The 15,583-nt window shown below is 50.2% G+C and overlaps 4 protein-coding genes across 5 annotated transcripts; 3 read left to right on the top strand and 1 right to left on the bottom strand.

Moving 5' to 3' along the window:
* The first annotated feature begins 118 nt into the window (after positions 1 to 118).
* Positions 119 to 1,882, top strand: LOC120954725 (regulator of microtubule dynamics protein 1-like). Its single transcript, XM_040374895.2, has 3 exons — positions 119 to 602; positions 784 to 984; positions 1,070 to 1,882. Exons 1-3 carry the CDS (start codon positions 453 to 455, stop codon positions 1,664 to 1,666), a joined length of 948 nt encoding a protein of 315 aa, XP_040230829.1. The 5' UTR covers positions 119 to 452; the 3' UTR covers positions 1,667 to 1,882.
* Positions 1,883 to 2,553: 671 nt separating this feature from the next.
* Positions 2,554 to 9,815, top strand: LOC120956331 (serine-rich adhesin for platelets). 2 transcript variants are annotated; one of them, XM_049608739.1, is made up of 5 exons: positions 2,554 to 2,714; positions 4,554 to 5,896; positions 6,924 to 7,048; positions 7,157 to 7,490; positions 7,639 to 9,815. In XM_049608739.1, the coding sequence occupies exons 2-5, from the start codon at positions 5,062 to 5,064 to the stop codon at positions 9,159 to 9,161; spliced, it is 2,817 nt and encodes a 938-aa protein (XP_049464696.1). In that variant the 5' UTR covers positions 2,554 to 2,714; positions 4,554 to 5,061; the 3' UTR covers positions 9,162 to 9,815. The 2 variants fall into 2 exon arrangements, with proteins under 2 accessions (XP_049464696.1, XP_049464697.1); XM_049608740.1 differs by lacking the exon at positions 2,554 to 2,714 and adding an exon at positions 3,763 to 4,254.
* A 1,681-nt stretch (positions 9,816 to 11,496) lies between these two features.
* Positions 11,497 to 14,074, bottom strand: LOC120954721 (nuclear pore complex protein Nup75). The gene is made up of 4 exons (XM_040374888.2): positions 13,962 to 14,074; positions 13,801 to 13,901; positions 12,049 to 13,731; positions 11,497 to 11,973 (listed from the first exon to the last, which is right to left on the bottom strand). The coding sequence occupies exons 1-4, from the start codon at positions 13,989 to 13,991 to the stop codon at positions 11,613 to 11,615; spliced, it is 2,175 nt and encodes a 724-aa protein (XP_040230822.2). The 5' UTR covers positions 13,992 to 14,074; the 3' UTR covers positions 11,497 to 11,612.
* A 38-nt stretch (positions 14,075 to 14,112) lies between these two features.
* On the top strand, positions 14,113 to 15,289 carry LOC120954726 (MRG/MORF4L-binding protein). The gene is made up of 2 exons (XM_040374896.2): positions 14,113 to 14,671; positions 14,810 to 15,289. The coding sequence occupies exons 1-2, from the start codon at positions 14,113 to 14,115 to the stop codon at positions 15,073 to 15,075; spliced, it is 825 nt and encodes a 274-aa protein (XP_040230830.2). The 3' UTR covers positions 15,076 to 15,289.
* Positions 15,290 to 15,583: the final 294 nt, after the last annotated feature.

Genomic DNA, 15,583 nt, shown 5'->3' with positions numbered 1-15,583 from the left:
ATGAAGCAATGCTTTGTTTGTCAGACATCACCGTTTTTGTCCGACCAAAGTTGAGGTACGTGTAGACGGGGCTTTAGCCCCCGCACTCGGCATTTATTGTTATGGTTTTGCTCTACGAAGGAGAGGGTTTTGGAAGGAGTGTGAATAAGAAGGGTGCCCCTAGAGCAGGAAGGCATCTATTTATGTTTTCTTTTTTTGGACCTTGGAACGTTTATCGGAGTTTAGGAGAAAATCCGTAGCGTAAGCCCAGACCGGTATCGGTTTCGTGTATCGAACGCAGTGCGTTTAGTTTTAGTTCACCTTACGCAACGAAAGGGAAACGATAGTGCCTTCCTGCCCTTCTTCGCTCGGAATTTGTAGCCCAACAGCTGTTTTTTTGTGTGTTGTTGCTGTTGTCGTCGTCGTCGGGGGTTCAAAGTGTCAAACAACACAGCGTTGCGCTATCGCAGAGCATGATTGCACGAAACGGAGGCAGCATCATTATTCAGCGGTACGGCCGATTACTAATCAACGCGCTGCGTATCACAAAAGAGGTGGTGATCGGACACAAGAATACGAATTTCTTCCTCCGTCGGCTGCATACGGCGGGCAGCAAACAAAAGGTATTCTTCTATAATGCATGCAAACACCAACACGCACACACGCCCGCACGGGTATTGTGTGGATTCTTGTGTCGATGCGAGAGTGCATGCATATAAAGTGATGTGTTGGCTGTTCCAAGCGCAGCTTCTAAAAGTGCATTAAGGCGAGTGTTGACAGAACGATTTGCTTTCACTACTTCAGCCCACGGTTTACATCCGACCTTTGCTGTTCGTGACCTCTCTGTCGCTGTTTTCGTCCAAGGAGAGCAAACAAGAATCACCCAAAACCACCAAAATGGCCGATGAAACGGTGAAGACCCTGAGCGAGACCATCCAGCACGCCGATCAGCTTTTCGACGAGAACAACTTCCAGGAGGCGTACGATCTCCTGCAAAAGTATCCGGTAAGTCGCCACGATGCGGTGTGGCGCTTAATTGAATAATTTCATACCCTCCCCTTCTGGCACCGCTCGGTTGACCCATTTTTAGGCGCAGGAAACGTACGACATTAAGTGGCGACTCGCGCGGGTGACCTTTTCACTTTCGAAACCCGCGCCAAGCCCGCGCAAGGAGGAGCTGGTGCGGGAAGCTTTCCGCTACTCGGAGGAAGCCCTCAAGCTGAACGACGGTGACTTTGCTGCCCACAAGTGGTACTCCATCTTGCTGGACGCGAAGAGCAGCCTGGAGGGGATAAAGGAGCGCGTGACGCAGCTGGAAACGGTCAAGCAGCACATGCAGCGTGCGGTAGAGCTGAACCCGAACGACCCGACCAGCTGGTACATCCTGGGCCACTTCTACTACGGGCTAGCGGATCTGCCCTGGTACCAGCGCAAGATTGTGTCGACGATCTTTGCGACGCCGCCGACCGGTACGTACGAGCAGGCGCTCGAGTGCTTCGAGAAGGCCGAAGCCACGCAGCCCAGCTTTTACTCGATGAACCATTTGATGCTAGCCAAAACGTACCAGGCGCTCAAGCAGGCGGAAAAGGCAAAAGAGTTCATGACGCTGGCGGCCAACGTGGCCGTGCTGAACGAGGACGACAAGCAGTGCAAAGAGGAGGCAACGAAATTGCTGAAAAAGATGTAAAAAAAGGATAGATTTGGATTCGAAGGTGGGCATGGAGAATGATTATTCAGACGGTTAAGGGACATTTTAATCTTTCGGCAATACAGTTTTTCATTGCTTTTTTACAATAGTATTTACAGAAAGAGTGTGAGAGAGAGAGTGGGATAGAGAATGTAACAAAAATCGAATAAAGGGCTCATTCCAGCAAGGTGTAGTAGCAGAAGTTATTGCTCCGGACTATTTTGCGTTGGCTGAATTACTTAGCTCTTATTCCATGGTACAAAACTGCAATTAGAAACGCTGATAAATGATGTACGATGCCGTACGGTATAGATCCAAGCGTATTAAATGTATCGAAGCGTGGAAAGTATACAAAATTCAACCGAAACATGGAAATATTGTAAACAGGCGATAATGCTTGGCCCCTTCCATCAGCATTCAACAAGAGTGAGCGAACGAAGCGTACTGATTTGGGGCACAATCTTTGGAAAATTTACAGAGAGATTAAGTAATGAATGTGCAAAAATGAAACTAATGAAACGTGGTAACGGTTTCAAATGAATATATATCTGAATCTTCTGCAATGAGCCCATGTAATTCTTCTCCTTTGACGTAACAGCAGTAATTAATCAGCGGCTATTCATTTTTCATCTCCACAAATAAGAAGGAAGAATCTAAGTCTGCAGTTGTAGGCACTTATGCGCAGCTTCAAAGCTTTAATCTAGTTTCTAGCTACAATTACGGTATCGAATGCCGCCGCCGGACACACCGAACGATCAGTTTGAATCAACATCACAACTGTTTTTTGACCACCATTTAGCGCTGCCGTCGACCATAGTGTGGGCAAAGAAATAACCCTCCTCGCTGTCAAACAGCAGCGTGGTGAAAACAGAAATATCCCCTTTTCGTTCGCTGCGTAAGTGTGTGCCCGCGTGCGTGTGTGTTTGTGTGTGCGCGAGCGTGTGCGAGAATTATGGCTTCGGGCTGGTGGTGAGCATTTTTGGTGCAAGTTTTCACCCCGAAAACCGATCGAAAACGGTCCGAAAACATTGACAACGTGCAGTGCAAGGTAAATGCGTCCGCAAGTGCATGTTTTCGACGCGGGAGGGCTGCGGTGCGGGCGGTAAAAAGTGGTCGAAAAGTGTTGGCCTGGCCCCTGGTGTGTGTGGTTTGCTGCTGCTGTGTGGCGCTGAAACGCCGCTCTCTGCCTGCGTCGAAATTGGGAACACCGTGATTCGCTGGTGTTGGTAGTTTCGGTGCCACATACGCCCTTCGCGCTGGTGACCGAAACGGTGGAATGTGGTTCCTTTTTCCCCAAATCGCCCATTTCCGGCCACTGCTCTGCCGGACAGGGGCGAAAATTTGGCACGAAAAGTTGCATTTGCGAGCCGCCTACCCCGATGCGACGACGTGTGCCCTGTGTGCTTGTGTGCGTGCGTGCGTGCGCGCGCGCCCGCGTACGTGTTTGTGTATGTGTGTGAGAGAGAGTGTGTGGCAGCGTAGAGTTTGAATGTGAAACGATATGCTTGTGTGAATGTGTGCGTGTGTGTATGCGCACGCAAGAGGATCAAGTGTGTCCCATGCTAAATATGCTGCTTCCCTTCCCTTTTTTCCCGATCTGCTGAGAATGATGAACTGCCAGAATTTGTACGGAAATGGAACCGCCGCCTTTTTTGGAAGGGCATATAAGCATCGTGTGCGGTGGGAGTGTTGTTGCGAGGACCGGAGGAAGGCGAAGCATATAGTCTCACATTGAAGGCGTTGTTACGTGTGCCGCCGCGTTCGGACGGGTCCGCAGATCTGGTGGATGCCCCAAAATGAAATGGAAGACTGAAATTGCAGCATTGTAGGGCCGAAATGGGGTGGGGTTGTCGGGGAAGCAGAAGGAAAATCCTTATCCACAGAGGACGCAGAGGCGGTCATCGCGCAATGATCGCGCAGAGGTGGGCAGCAGTTTGTGGACGTGAAACGGTGTGGTAGGCTGGGGGGAAAGAGTGGGAAGATAAGGGTAGATGGAAAGTGCTCCCGAGAAGTAGGGCAGAGAGCGTGTGTGTGCGCCGTAGAATGTGTTTGAATGAGGGGGGAGAAGAGGGGGGGGGGGGGTGTGTAGCGGAAACGGCGGGAAACTGGCAAACAGCAAAAGCGAATGAAAATACGGCGGTGCTCGGCGCTGGGGAGAAAGAGAGACAGTGCGAATTACGGCGAGCATATATATCCTCTCCCCGCGCGCTAGAACGAAGCTGTGTGTGTGTGTGTGTGTGAATGTGATCCAAGCACAAGGAGCAACATAATGTAATGAGAAGAGAAAGAAGAAAAAACACACACCTCCATCCCAGCAAGCGAGTCGTAGTGCCGAAGCGGTCTCCTCCGCATACTCATGCACACAGCCACACGCACACACCTGTGCGCATGGGAAAGGGGGCTGGGGCGGTTGTGGGGACTGTGTGGGCATGAATGGTGGAAGCAAACGGCGAGGGAGAAAGGCAGCACAAAAATAATAAGAGAATCAAGACATTAACACATGAAGAAGCAGCGAAAAAAAACGCTTGAAGCAATGCAAAAAGTCGCCACTGGTGGACCACGATGGCATGCGTGAGGGTTATTTTCTGGTGATTATTGTTTGTACAATCGTTGTTTTGTTTTGTAGGGCGGCGAGTAGCTGTGTATGAAGAGAAGCCAAATTCGCAACAACACAGTTTATTCGAAATCCATATACACAAACCCCGTACCAATGAACGGAGAGGGGATTTAAAGTTAATCTGAAGAAGAACGCCAAGGGTCTAAGGTTGTGTTTTTTCTGCTGGAAGAAGTGACTGCGAAATATGTCAGCTAAATATTCCTGAAATCAGCGCAAATAACGCATCTTTGCTCAATGTCCCTTTTCCCTTCTACAATTCTTTACTTTCAGAAAACATTCAATCGGTTTACAAGTGCAAGAAGAACGGTGTCTGTGTCGTGTCGAACAGTTTATTGGTCTGTAGTGCTGAAGCGGTTGTTTGGTGGAGCGAGAAGTAGCGCGAGAGGACAGTGTTTTCCGGTTCCGGTGGACGGTGAAGTTGGCATCTTGTGTTCGGAAGTGTTGTGTTTTGGGAGTAAAATTGAAACGTAAAGCGTAAAACAAGCGAGGGGGGGTACATACACCCAAGCATATAAGAGCTGCGCTCTGGACGCCGGCTTGAGCGGCCCTTCGTAAGGCAAATTTCGATTGTAAAGGTGTGGTTACGAACTGTTCAGTAGTGTTGGAGTCGCAAGGAGCCCTCCTCTGTTCGTTATTCGGAGTCCCTGTACACGTGGCTGCGAAGTACGCTGTGTTATTACTAGATATTTTGCAACGAAACGAGCTGAAAACGAGATCCACAAAACGTACAGATAAACAAACAAACAGGCATAGGAACACACTACAAGTGGTTTGAGCGATGAGTGCCCCTGAAGACAGCACTGCGACCGCCCAGCCTGCCCCAGACCATCATCATCATCATCTTCATCATCATCACCATCACCAGCAAAATGTTGTGTCAGCAGCGGCCGCTACCGCCTCGTCTGCATCATCGGCGACAGTAGTGGCAGGAGCCACGGCAGTCCCAGCACCGACAAACACTGGCCCGCCCACAGCAGCAACGGCCACGCTGAGTGTACCAGCAGCACCGGCGGCGGATATTGTTACCGGAAGCGGTGCCAGTGCGTCCACAACGCTTCCCGCCATCAAAGCAGGAGGCAATAGCAGTCACGCCACCATTCTTACTACCACTAGCCACAGCAAAGAGGTTGCCGGTGGTACGGCAACCAATCCCGCTGCACAGGATGGAAGCAATGCTGCTCCCGGGGTCGTCGGTCCCAGCGATGCTACCGATGCGACGAGCAGCAGCGATTCGGATAAGGCACCGGCGGCAGCAACAGCAGCAGCAGCCATTATCACCTCCAGTCCACCGGGGGCCGATGAGGGAGCGGCTGCTGCCACGTCGGATAGCTTCGCCTCGGTAGAGGTCGGTTCGACCGGTGGCACATCTACGCCACTGGCGGCAGCATCGCCTGCCTCCCTGACTGGTGGCGATATTGGTGGGCCGAAGCCGTTACCTCTGTCGGGATGTGGTTCCTTGATGGTCGCCGGCAGCATCGTCGTGCCGAACGGTGAAGGTGGTGACAGTAATCCCAGCGTACCTGTATTGTCAGGTACCGCTACTACGATACCGCTTCGTGGGCGTGATGTGACCGACAAACACGCCGTGGATTATCACTACCGAATGCTAGAAGGTAAGCAGATCCGATATGGCGACGGAATTGGTTTTCAACTAACATTGTCACTTCAGCTTAGATTGATGGAAATTGGAAAACCTTTCTTTTTTTTATTATTGAAACTATTCAAATGCTTTCGGGGACCACTTTTGCCCTGAGAGTCGGATTTTGGAAAGCCTCTATAAATGTCAAAGAGGAGCAGAAGAACATTTTCGTTCTGTTTGGCAAATTAGATGAAAACTGGACTGATTTTACTACATTTTGCTCTTCAGATTTCCGTCACAGTTTGTATGAATGTTTAATAACTAAATTTACAACCATTTGTAACATAAATTATCACAAAATCAACCGCCCGTTCTTTGCATCGGGCGCGGATTGTGTTGTAAAGAAGCTTACAACCATTGCAACGTGTGGGAAAAGGAGGTTAAATTGCGCTGGCGCACAAAAATTGAGCGAAGTAAAGAGCGAATACCGTTGGATATTGATGATGATGATGGTGTGTTGACTCGACTCGAGTGGAATTGTTTGTGTATTTGTGTGCTGTGCCGTTGTGTGCCGGTACGTCGTGTGCGTCGTTGTTTGCGCGCTCTGGCCCCTTTCCTGGCGCTCAAACGCACCCAAAACATGCAGCAAAAAAGGACGAAAGAAGGACAACAAGGTGCGATGGCTAGCGAAATGCTAGTGAAAGTAAACGGAATGAAAATCAAAATACAAACAATGGTAAAAATAGTATCATTTTTTCTCATGTTGCACATTTGTTTTTGGGGGTGAATGAATTGTGGTGGAAATGAACGAAGGGTAACAACTCAGAAAAATAACAAAAGAAACACAAGAACACGATTTAAGGTTCACTGAACCGGGTTTATCAGATTCCTTCAGTTTGGTCGTGGGAGAATGGGTGGAAAAGGAGCTTGAAGGTTACGTCATGCAGTCATAGAAGGATGCAAAGGTTGTCCTCTCCGTTGCGCACCTGTGATCATGCGATATTTTAAAGCAAGCAAACTGTATCATCATCTTTCTTCCTTCCCTCTCGACCCCTTTGCAGAGGAGCTGCAGGCGGTAAAGGAGTCCGAGGCAAAGATTAAACAACAGTATAGCGAGTCTCAGCGCCGGGAACGCATCCTTGCACGGCGCGTCGCGGTACAGGAGCAGGAAATGCGCGACTTTTCGGTAAGTAGGCCTGCTCGAGCAGCGCTTCACCTCCCGCTGCTGCTGCAACGCCCGTAACCATTGACAACCATGCTGAGAGTGTGCCTTTACCTTTTACCTTTCGTGTAGAAACAAATAGCGGAACTGAAATCGGCCCAGGCGCCCGGTCCGGCTGCACTGCGATCGGCCCTGCTCGATCCCGCGGTCAATATACTCTTTCAGAAGCTTAAAGCGGAACTGCAGGCGACCAAGGCGAAGCTGAAGGAAACACAGAACGAGCTGTCGGCGTGGAAGTTTACGCCGGACTCGAACACCGGCAAGCGACTGATGGCCAAATGCCGATTGCTCTACCAGGAAAACGAAGAGCTGGGCAAAATGACATCGAACGGCCGGCTGGCAAAGCTGGAGAGCGAGCTTGCGCTGCAGAAGAGCTACAACGAGGAGGTGAAAAAATCACAGCTAGGTACGAAATCATTCCATTTCCGGCTTTATTCAAATGCAATCTGTATCTTTGTCTCTTGCCGTCCAATGACTTTCTTATCCCATATTGGCGTGGTTTTTGGCGGTACGATTAATACTATTTCTTTTGCTGCGCGAATTACCCGTTACAGAGCTGGATGATTTTCTGCAAGAGCTGGACGAAGATGTGGAGGGTATGCAGGGTACGATCGTGTTCCTTCAGCAGGAACTAAAGCAGACGAAGGACGCGCGGAACGAAATAGAAAAGGAGGTGATCCAGCTACGCGCCTACATCGCGGCTAATTTGGGCCCCTTCTCCGGCAGCGGCAACAACCCGACCAGCGGCAGTACGCCCACCGACGAGCGCAGCTCTTCGATGATGATGATGATGGATGTGCAGGACAGCAATAGCAACAGTAACAGCCACGGACACGACGCCTACCACCATCCGGACGGTGGCGGTCCGGACAGCATCGGCGGTCGAGGCGTCAGGCTGGGTGAACTGGGCGGTGGTGTTACCCCGATCTATCTAGTGAACGGTGGCGGTGGTGGTGGTGGTGCTGGTGCTGGAGGTGCAAGTAGTAGTAGCGGCGGCACCGTGATTGACGCCGCAAGCAGACTGGTGAATAAAAGTTCAAGTAGTGGTGATGATCAAGATTTGATGGTGTACAGCAATCGGACGCACTGTGGTGGCGTAGTTACGAATAGCAATGAGTTACGAACTACACCGACAACCGGTGCCGCTGGCGCTTTGCCTGCAGCAGCATCGGTGGCGACCGCAGCAGCAGTATCGTCCTTGTCTGCACTGCTGCCAGGATCGGTGCCCGATCCCGGCATCGGCGGTGGCGGCAGCAGCGCCAACAGTAACACTGCGACAGTGAACGGTGGTGCGGCAGGCAGCGGTGGTGAACCGTTAGTTAATGAACTGCATGATTCACTGGTGCCCAGTGAGGGCACCAGAACAAGTGGCGGTAATACCGATAGCAATAGTGGTGGAAACGTGGCCGACACCGGTAACAGTGTGAATAGTACGAACAGCAGCAGCAGCAGCAGCAGCAGCAGTCTCGCCGTTGCGAAGCAACCACACCAGCCGCAGCAGCAGCAACAGCAGCCACAGCAACAGCGAACTAACAACAATGTGGGTCGAAACGGTGGACGAACAACAGTGGCCGCTAGAAAGCGCAATTACAATGAAACCGAGGTTGATTCGGCCGAGCAAACCGACGGTGGTAGTGGCGGCGGTGTGGTCAGTAGTAGTGACGCTTACCGAAGCGAAAGTGGTGTTGACGGTGTGCTAGTGATGGACGTTGGTGTGGCGGAAAGTAGTGCTACTAGTGGTGTCGCGAACGGGAAGCTGGCAATTGCCGACGGTTCGCTCTTGCCGGAACAGCAGCAGGACGTCGAATCGTCCAACAGCAACAAGCGCATGACACGATCGGGTAAGGGTAAGGCGGCTGCAGCCACCACCACCACCATCTCCTCCTCCTCCACCTCCTCCTCATCCTCATCATCATCATCATCGGCTGCGTCGAACGTGTTAATGACGAGTGCGGCGAAAAAGCTTCGAAGAGGCTCGATCGCTCCGGACGACGAGGTTGATCCGTTGGCCGATCCACAGCCATCACCACAGCAACAGCCGCAGCAACCGATATCGTCGGCAAACGGTTCGAATTAGGCTCGAGTTCGTTTGGTTCGCGGTGTTACACACGTTGGGTAAGGACGCCTGCGAGCATGTTTTCGGAAATAGTACCATTTCTCTTTAAGGAGCCGTGGGACGCGAAGGGGACGGGAGCAAGCTTATGTGCATGATTGGTGTGTCTGACGAGGGAAAACTGCGATCTCTACTCCTGTGGACAGATTGCACCGATGGGAAGTCAAGGCAAGGCTCAACAAGCAACGTATATCAGCTGTTTTCAAATGGTGTCAAGCATAACGAACTCGTGTGTTGTTCGCGCTACTCATTACATTATTGCAAAGGCTCGAGGAGCGCGTGCTGCGCAGAAAGGAATTATGCGATCAATTATCGCTCCTAGACAGGTAGGATGCGCGTGGTTCGACAGCGGACAGCGGGGAATGTAGCAAGTAAAAAAGTACATTTAAAAAGCAAAACAAACACAAACAGACAAAGTCGGGACGGAGAAACAGATTAGGGGAAAGAGCTCGAGAAAGAGAGCGAGAGAGTGAGAAGAGAAGAGAGAGAAAGGAGAGAACGTTGAGCTAAACAAACAACCAATATTGTGTAGGGTCACAGTAAAACATACAAAAACACGAGAAAACAAGACAAAAATGCTGCTAAATAAAGAAAGTAATTAAGTAAGCTAAACTGTAATTAATTGACTCTCTCTCACACATCCTTTTTTGTTTGTTTGTATGTGTGAATTTGTTACAATCGTTTTGGCGATCCGTATCAAATCGAAAGCTGATCGCGATTGATCGCGCACGCTACGGAATATTGAACGTTCCTTGCGCGCTGTCGACTTTAAATTTGTGATTTTTTGTAGGAACAAAAAGGGTACAGGCAATGGTTGAGAAAGGATCAGAGTTGAAACGATGCTACTCTTAGGCCAGAGATGGATTTGATGTTACGTGTACTTTACGTCCTCGGATCTGACACGAAGTTTGTTGGGTTTTTGTGTCTTGTGCCCTACAGTTTTTGCCTACTTGAATGAAATGGAACAAACAAAATTGAGCAATTGTAAATTCATTTTTCGTTAACCGCCAAAAGAGCATACTACAAAGCAGGATATCGTATGATTGCTGTTCCGTCCGGCCATGCACAGTGTGAATTAAGTAGTAGATCTCGTCGTATACTATGTTTTGCATCGATTGAGTTAGTTTTGGCACGGTTTTTTTTTAAACAAAATTGGGAATGTTTCTCGCCAATGGCCAATGGTTGGCTTTGTAATACGCGGGGCTTGCCATTGTTCCTAATGTGCAACCAGCGAATGAAGAGACAGAGAGAGATGGAGAGAACAAAATCATAGAGATTAAAGACTCACACTTTAAGGGTTTTAGTTGGGTAGAAGCAAACGTTTTCTATTTAATTTTAGCTTGATTTAGTTTAATGCAAATTTTCTTAACACAGCTAGCCAACCAGCCAGCCACCCAGCAGTGACGCAACAAGAATAGGCGACATAGGCGCGTAATTCTAGATATTTTGAGCTGCCCTTATTTGTTTGTAGTGTAATGTGCTCATGGATTGATTGTACAGGTGAAAGGCAGGACCACTCTCCACGTGTGGTGGAGGTGTATGTACAGGAGGAAAAGAAAAACAATCGGCATACACATTGTGCAGGCCGGCATTCATCTACCTGGGGCAGAGATTGAGTTAACGATCTGCGGGCTTTCGATTGTCGGGATCGTGAATTCTTACCATAAAGGCAATAAATATCATAGCAGAGAGGAGCACACACACAGTAGAGTTTGAGTATCACACGAGGGAACGCCACGGCCACTGGGACGAGCGATCGTGCCGAGGACAATACTTAATTTCAGCAATAGAAAACGAAAGGACGCAACAGACATACACCAACCAACATAAACATACAAAGGAGAAATTAAAAAAAAAATAGTAACACACACAGGGGTTAGTAAACAAAATGCTAGTAAATTGTAGCACTGCAATGAGTGGATAACTGGAATGAGATGAACGAAACATGAGATTAAGTAAACACGCGCGCGCGTGTGTGTGTGTAGACAGTAGTAGACGAAGCAGAACAAGTACATACGTTGAATAGTTGGATAAAATACAGTAGAAGAGTTGTAACAAAACGAGTAGTAGAGTAGGAGAGGAACCGCGCATACAAACAAAAACTGTCAAATGACCTGTAATTTAAATTATTTCAAACGAAAACGAAAGAAATTTGGAAAGCAAAAAAAAAGGAAATAGATATAAATTATTCTTAAAAAACAAAAACACTTTTAATGTCTACCGCCCAACAGAGAGTGATGGATTTGAAAGAAAGGGTTTTTCGGTTGTTTGTGATCCGACGAAACAGTGAACAAATGAATATTGTGTTACATTTAAACAAACTTGTATTTATGCGCTACATCGAAAAGAGAATGGACAAAAGTATCAAATGCAAAAAAAAACCACGACTCATCTCGCACTCCATCACTGCCCCATTTATCCACTGGCGGTGTTCTCGATGATGATTGCCCGGGCAAGGTTACGGGCGCACGCTAGACGGAGCATTTTGATAAGATCTTCCGTGCAGTTGTTTAGCAGATTGGACGCAAATTTAGGTATCAACGCGGTCTGATCGTGTCCTTCCTTGCCGTCGGTCTGCTCAGTATCCATTTTGCTGTCCTGTCCGGCGCCGCCGCCGCCGCCGCTGCCGTTCAGTTTCTTCTGCTGGCGATGTCTGAGCATCGGAACAAGATCCAGCTGCAAATGCTCGAGGATGGTGTACGTCTCCTTCGAGGGAATGATGGGCTCCTTAAACTCCAACAGAGGAATTGCGTCCGTCATCAGGCACGGCCAAAAGCTGTAAAAGTCGAATGTGAACATGATAAGCAACGGGCGCGTAGAAGACACTTAGCCTCCGTTAGAGCACACTTACTAGGACGGTACGATTTTGGAGTCCATCAAACGGACCAGCAGTTCTGCAGCCTTTGCGTATGCCTGCTCGCGGTAGGATTTGCGGAAATCGTAGTACGTGCGCAGAAACACTAACCGGGGCGAGATGAATACCTTCGAGCCCAGATGGGCGATTTGCTTCTCGCACAGCAGCACGCCATGGTTGCAGTAGTGCTCGAGGAAAATGTTCGCCACATCGCGCACGTACGCGCTGTCCCGCGAGCTGATCGCCCAGTCGAGCGCACTGCCGTAGTTCTTCTGGGCAAGGTTGCGCTTGGTCATTACCTTGCACACCTCCGACGCCACCTCGGGATAGTTGTTCTGGCGCGCTACGGCAATGATTCGATCCGCTTGCCGATCGGTTTGAAACGGCACCCGGGCGAGCAGGCTTTCCCGAGCGCCCAAGCCCTCGGTGGAGGAAAACTCCAGATAGTCCATCCCGATCTGCCAAAATGAGCTGTGCGACATGAGCAAACATCCGTAGTCGAACAGTAAGGATTCGCGCACGAGTTTACCGTCCGACACGCCTGCGCCGGTTCGCGAAAGCTTCGAGGGAGACGTACTGTCGTCGGGTTCGTCCGCCGCACCCATCTCCAGCAGTCCGGCATGGTACAGCAGATCGACCATATGAACCGCAAACCAACGATTGTCCGGGAACAGCTGTATCTGCTGCAGCACGTTCACCAGGTTGTTCTCCATCACCGAGAGGACCAGCTTATCGAGAAACTTGAACTGCCGTTCGCTGGACGCTCCTCCGCCCGGACCGTCTGCCCTCCAGTCGGCCAGATACTGTGCAATCCAGTCGTTCGCGTACTGGCCCAGCTGATAGTATTTGCAGCTGGAATCGGTGTACAGCAGATAGCCGGGGAAATACTCGTACCAGCAGTTGGAGGAGCGCAGCTGCTCCATCCACGCTTTCCGGTCCCCGCTAACCAGCCGCAGCAGCTCTTCCAGCTTCGGTTCCGCTCCAAAGCTGCCCGCCGCCACTAGCGTGCGCACATTGTCGCACCAGCACTGCCATTGCGTTTTGTACCGGTGGACGGACAGCCCGCTGTACACGCTGTAGATCGGAATGGATTGGAGCAGCTGTTCCGCCACCTGGAAGCAGTGCGTTTCGGAGCTCGTGTGCACGCGCAGCAGCGCTCGGGCGATTGTCGTTTGGCCCTGCAGCACCAGCCCCTTCACGACGGGCCAGTAGCTGTCCTGCTTGTCTAGCTCACGGCCGCTCTGCAGCATCTCCGTGGCGGCACGCTCCGGTTCGGGAAAATGGAAGCGAATCCATTCGAGCAGCGAGGAAACGATCGCCCCGGACGTGTTGCTATCGATGACGAGAAACTCGAGCAGATGCCAGGTGCATTCGATCGAGTAGAACAGGCTTATCAAGTTCCGGTACGCTTCCAGGGCTGGATCGTTCTCCGGTAGCTCCTGCACGCGCAGATTCATCTTCTCGAGCGATTTGCGCAAGATGGAACGATACTTTTGCGATATCTTCACATAATCGATGGGTTTGTTCGATCCCTCGGCGAGCCCGTACCGCAACCGTTGCAAACCGTAAAACACTCGACAAGCTTCGGTGATCATCGGCCGGATCGTGGCATCGTCGAAGATGAGATCGGCACCGACCAGATTAATATCGACCGACAGACCATCTCCCTGTGTTGGGGGACTAACAGAAAAGGTAAAACTTTAGTACCAGCACAAACTACAGCCATTCCCAGCTGCTTGCAAACTGTACCGGTTTCGTTTCGCATTGCCGAATGCATAGGCGGCAAACTGCTGGTCCGTTATCCAGGCAATGTTCAATCCCTGCTGCTGCCCCAGCGTGTTTGGCACTTTCTATCCATGTGGAAAAGGAGATGTTAGCGTTTGCAGGCGGGGTACGCTAGCTCTACTTACAATATCGGAGCCGTGTTCTTTGGAGCTCATGGCTGGAAATGCTTTTACCGTGTTCTAATCGAAGGGAGCGAGAGAGTTGTTTACCCAGAAGCCGGAATTTGCACGCGCCGTTTTGCTTTGACAGCCAGCAAATAAAGCTGATGTGACAGTAATGACAGAACGCCAAATCAAAGCAACCAAACAACAGCACGGACGGGAAAGGCTTTGTTGTGACTTGGACAAAATCGTCCCGCACCCGAGCGAAGAAGAGAGCGTGGCAAACATTTTCCGTCCAATCGACACCGCTGCGATGATGGCGGCCGTGCGTGAAAAGCAAGAGCTGGAGCAAAACCTAGAGTGGACGGCGGAAGAGGAAGCGCAGCTGTTTCTTGCCATGGACGGGGTGAAGCCGGTCGGCATCAACCGGCACTTCTTCATGGCGTGCATTGTGGAGCGCTTGTCGCGCTCGCTGCAGCGGGAGATCAGCAGTGAAGCGGTCTGGTCGCATCTTCGCACCCTCTACAACCTAAAAGCCCTGGACGAGCTGGAACCGCCGGTCCCTTTCGTGAGCGATGAGAGCGAGTTCTGCTTGCCGGAATCGGAATTTAGTGCTGCCATTGCAAAGCGACGACAGGAAGACGCCGAGCGAGGTGGTGCAGCAGCACCGACGGGGGAAAATGATTCCAAGAAGCCGGTAACTAAATCGGAAACAACAGCATTGAAAACATCGGGTAAGGGAGCTTCTTTTCTTTTCTTTTCCATTACGGTGCAATGGTTCGTGTGGGAAACTGCCCTCGTCCGGGGTGCTAGGAGCTGTGGGTCGATGTGACATTGATATCGAATAACGTATTTGATTCCCCCGTTTCTAGCGGCCAAAACACCCGTTCCCTCATCAGCCCGACAGGACGCAAAAGATGGTGACAAGGACGATAAGGACGTTAAGGATCGCGGCGAAACGGGTAGCAGTAAACTGAAGCCCAAAAATAGCGACAACGCCGGAAACCACGACAGTGGACCGAAACGATCGCAGAAACGCACACGCGGTTCACTGTCCACAGAGCCGGGTCATTCGAACGCTTCCAGTCCGGCAAACACCCCACCGAACGGACCGAGCACGAAGCGACGACGAATCTAACTTCTAATTTGTTCCTTGGAACAGAACAAGAAAGCTAGTTGGAGTGCTGATGTAAATATCTTTAACGTAAGAATTATAGGTGGTTTACGAGGATGGCTGCGCGCATGTTACGAACAATCAGAATTGTTTGCGTGAAAATATGTATTAATTTTCCATCCGCATGGAATGAATTATGAAAAGGAAAATGAATTAAATATGAATACCGAAAGCCAAATTAATCCGCTGTTCTTTTTTCCATGGTACGGTACAAACACCGCGAAAGCTCCACTAAACTGCTGAGTCGTATTATTTTGTTTGTGTTGCTTTCCATTTTGTGATGTGACGAGCAAGCAAAATTGTTTTATGGTTATAAAAAAAAAGCTGCCATCCGCGCCGACCTGCCAATTGTGGAGCAATTTTGCTGACTGGTGTTTTTGCGGAACCTACGCAGTGAGAACGGCATTGTTTGCGCAATGCAACTTGACACGGATCGACCGAAGCGGCATTGCGGGGAATTGAGTTTGTCGGG

The sequence above is a fragment of the Anopheles coluzzii genome, chromosome 3, assembly GCF_943734685.1.
Source record: "Anopheles coluzzii chromosome 3, AcolN3, whole genome shotgun sequence".
Lineage (NCBI taxonomy): Eukaryota > Metazoa > Arthropoda > Insecta > Diptera > Culicidae > Anopheles > Anopheles coluzzii.
This window is presented reverse-complemented; position numbering and strand designations above follow the sequence as displayed.

Excerpts from the sequence above, each read along its gene's own strand:
- LOC120954721 (XM_040374888.2), bottom strand. The coding sequence starts at position 13,991 with ATGAGCTCCAAAGAACACGGCTCCGATATT. Across the intron at positions 13,902-13,961 it reads AAGAACACGGCTCCGATATT|AAAGTGCCAAACACGCTGGG; the intron begins GTAAGTAGAGCT and ends CCACATGGATAG. Across the intron at positions 13,732-13,800 it reads GGCAATGCGAAACGAAACCG|TCCCCCAACACAGGGAGATG; the intron begins GTACAGTTTGCA and ends CTTTTCTGTTAG.
- LOC120956331 (XM_049608739.1), top strand. The coding sequence starts at position 5,062 with ATGAGTGCCCCTGAAGACAGCACTGCGACCGCCCAGCCTGCCCCAGAC. Across the intron at positions 5,897-6,923 it reads TCACTACCGAATGCTAGAAG|AGGAGCTGCAGGCGGTAAAG; the intron begins GTAAGCAGATCC and ends ACCCCTTTGCAG. Across the intron at positions 7,049-7,156 it reads AGGAAATGCGCGACTTTTCG|AAACAAATAGCGGAACTGAA; the intron begins GTAAGTAGGCCT and ends CCTTTCGTGTAG.
- LOC120954726 (XM_040374896.2), top strand. The coding sequence starts at position 14,113 with ATGACAGAACGCCAAATCAAAGCAACCAAACAACAGCACGGACGGGAA. Across the intron at positions 14,672-14,809 it reads AACAGCATTGAAAACATCGG|CGGCCAAAACACCCGTTCCC; the intron begins GTAAGGGAGCTT and ends CCCCGTTTCTAG.
- LOC120954725 (XM_040374895.2), top strand. The coding sequence starts at position 453 with ATGATTGCACGAAACGGAGGCAGCATCATTATTCAGCGGTACGGCCGA. Across the intron at positions 603-783 it reads CGGCGGGCAGCAAACAAAAG|CCCACGGTTTACATCCGACC; the intron begins GTATTCTTCTAT and ends TCACTACTTCAG. Across the intron at positions 985-1,069 it reads ATCTCCTGCAAAAGTATCCG|GCGCAGGAAACGTACGACAT; the intron begins GTAAGTCGCCAC and ends ACCCATTTTTAG.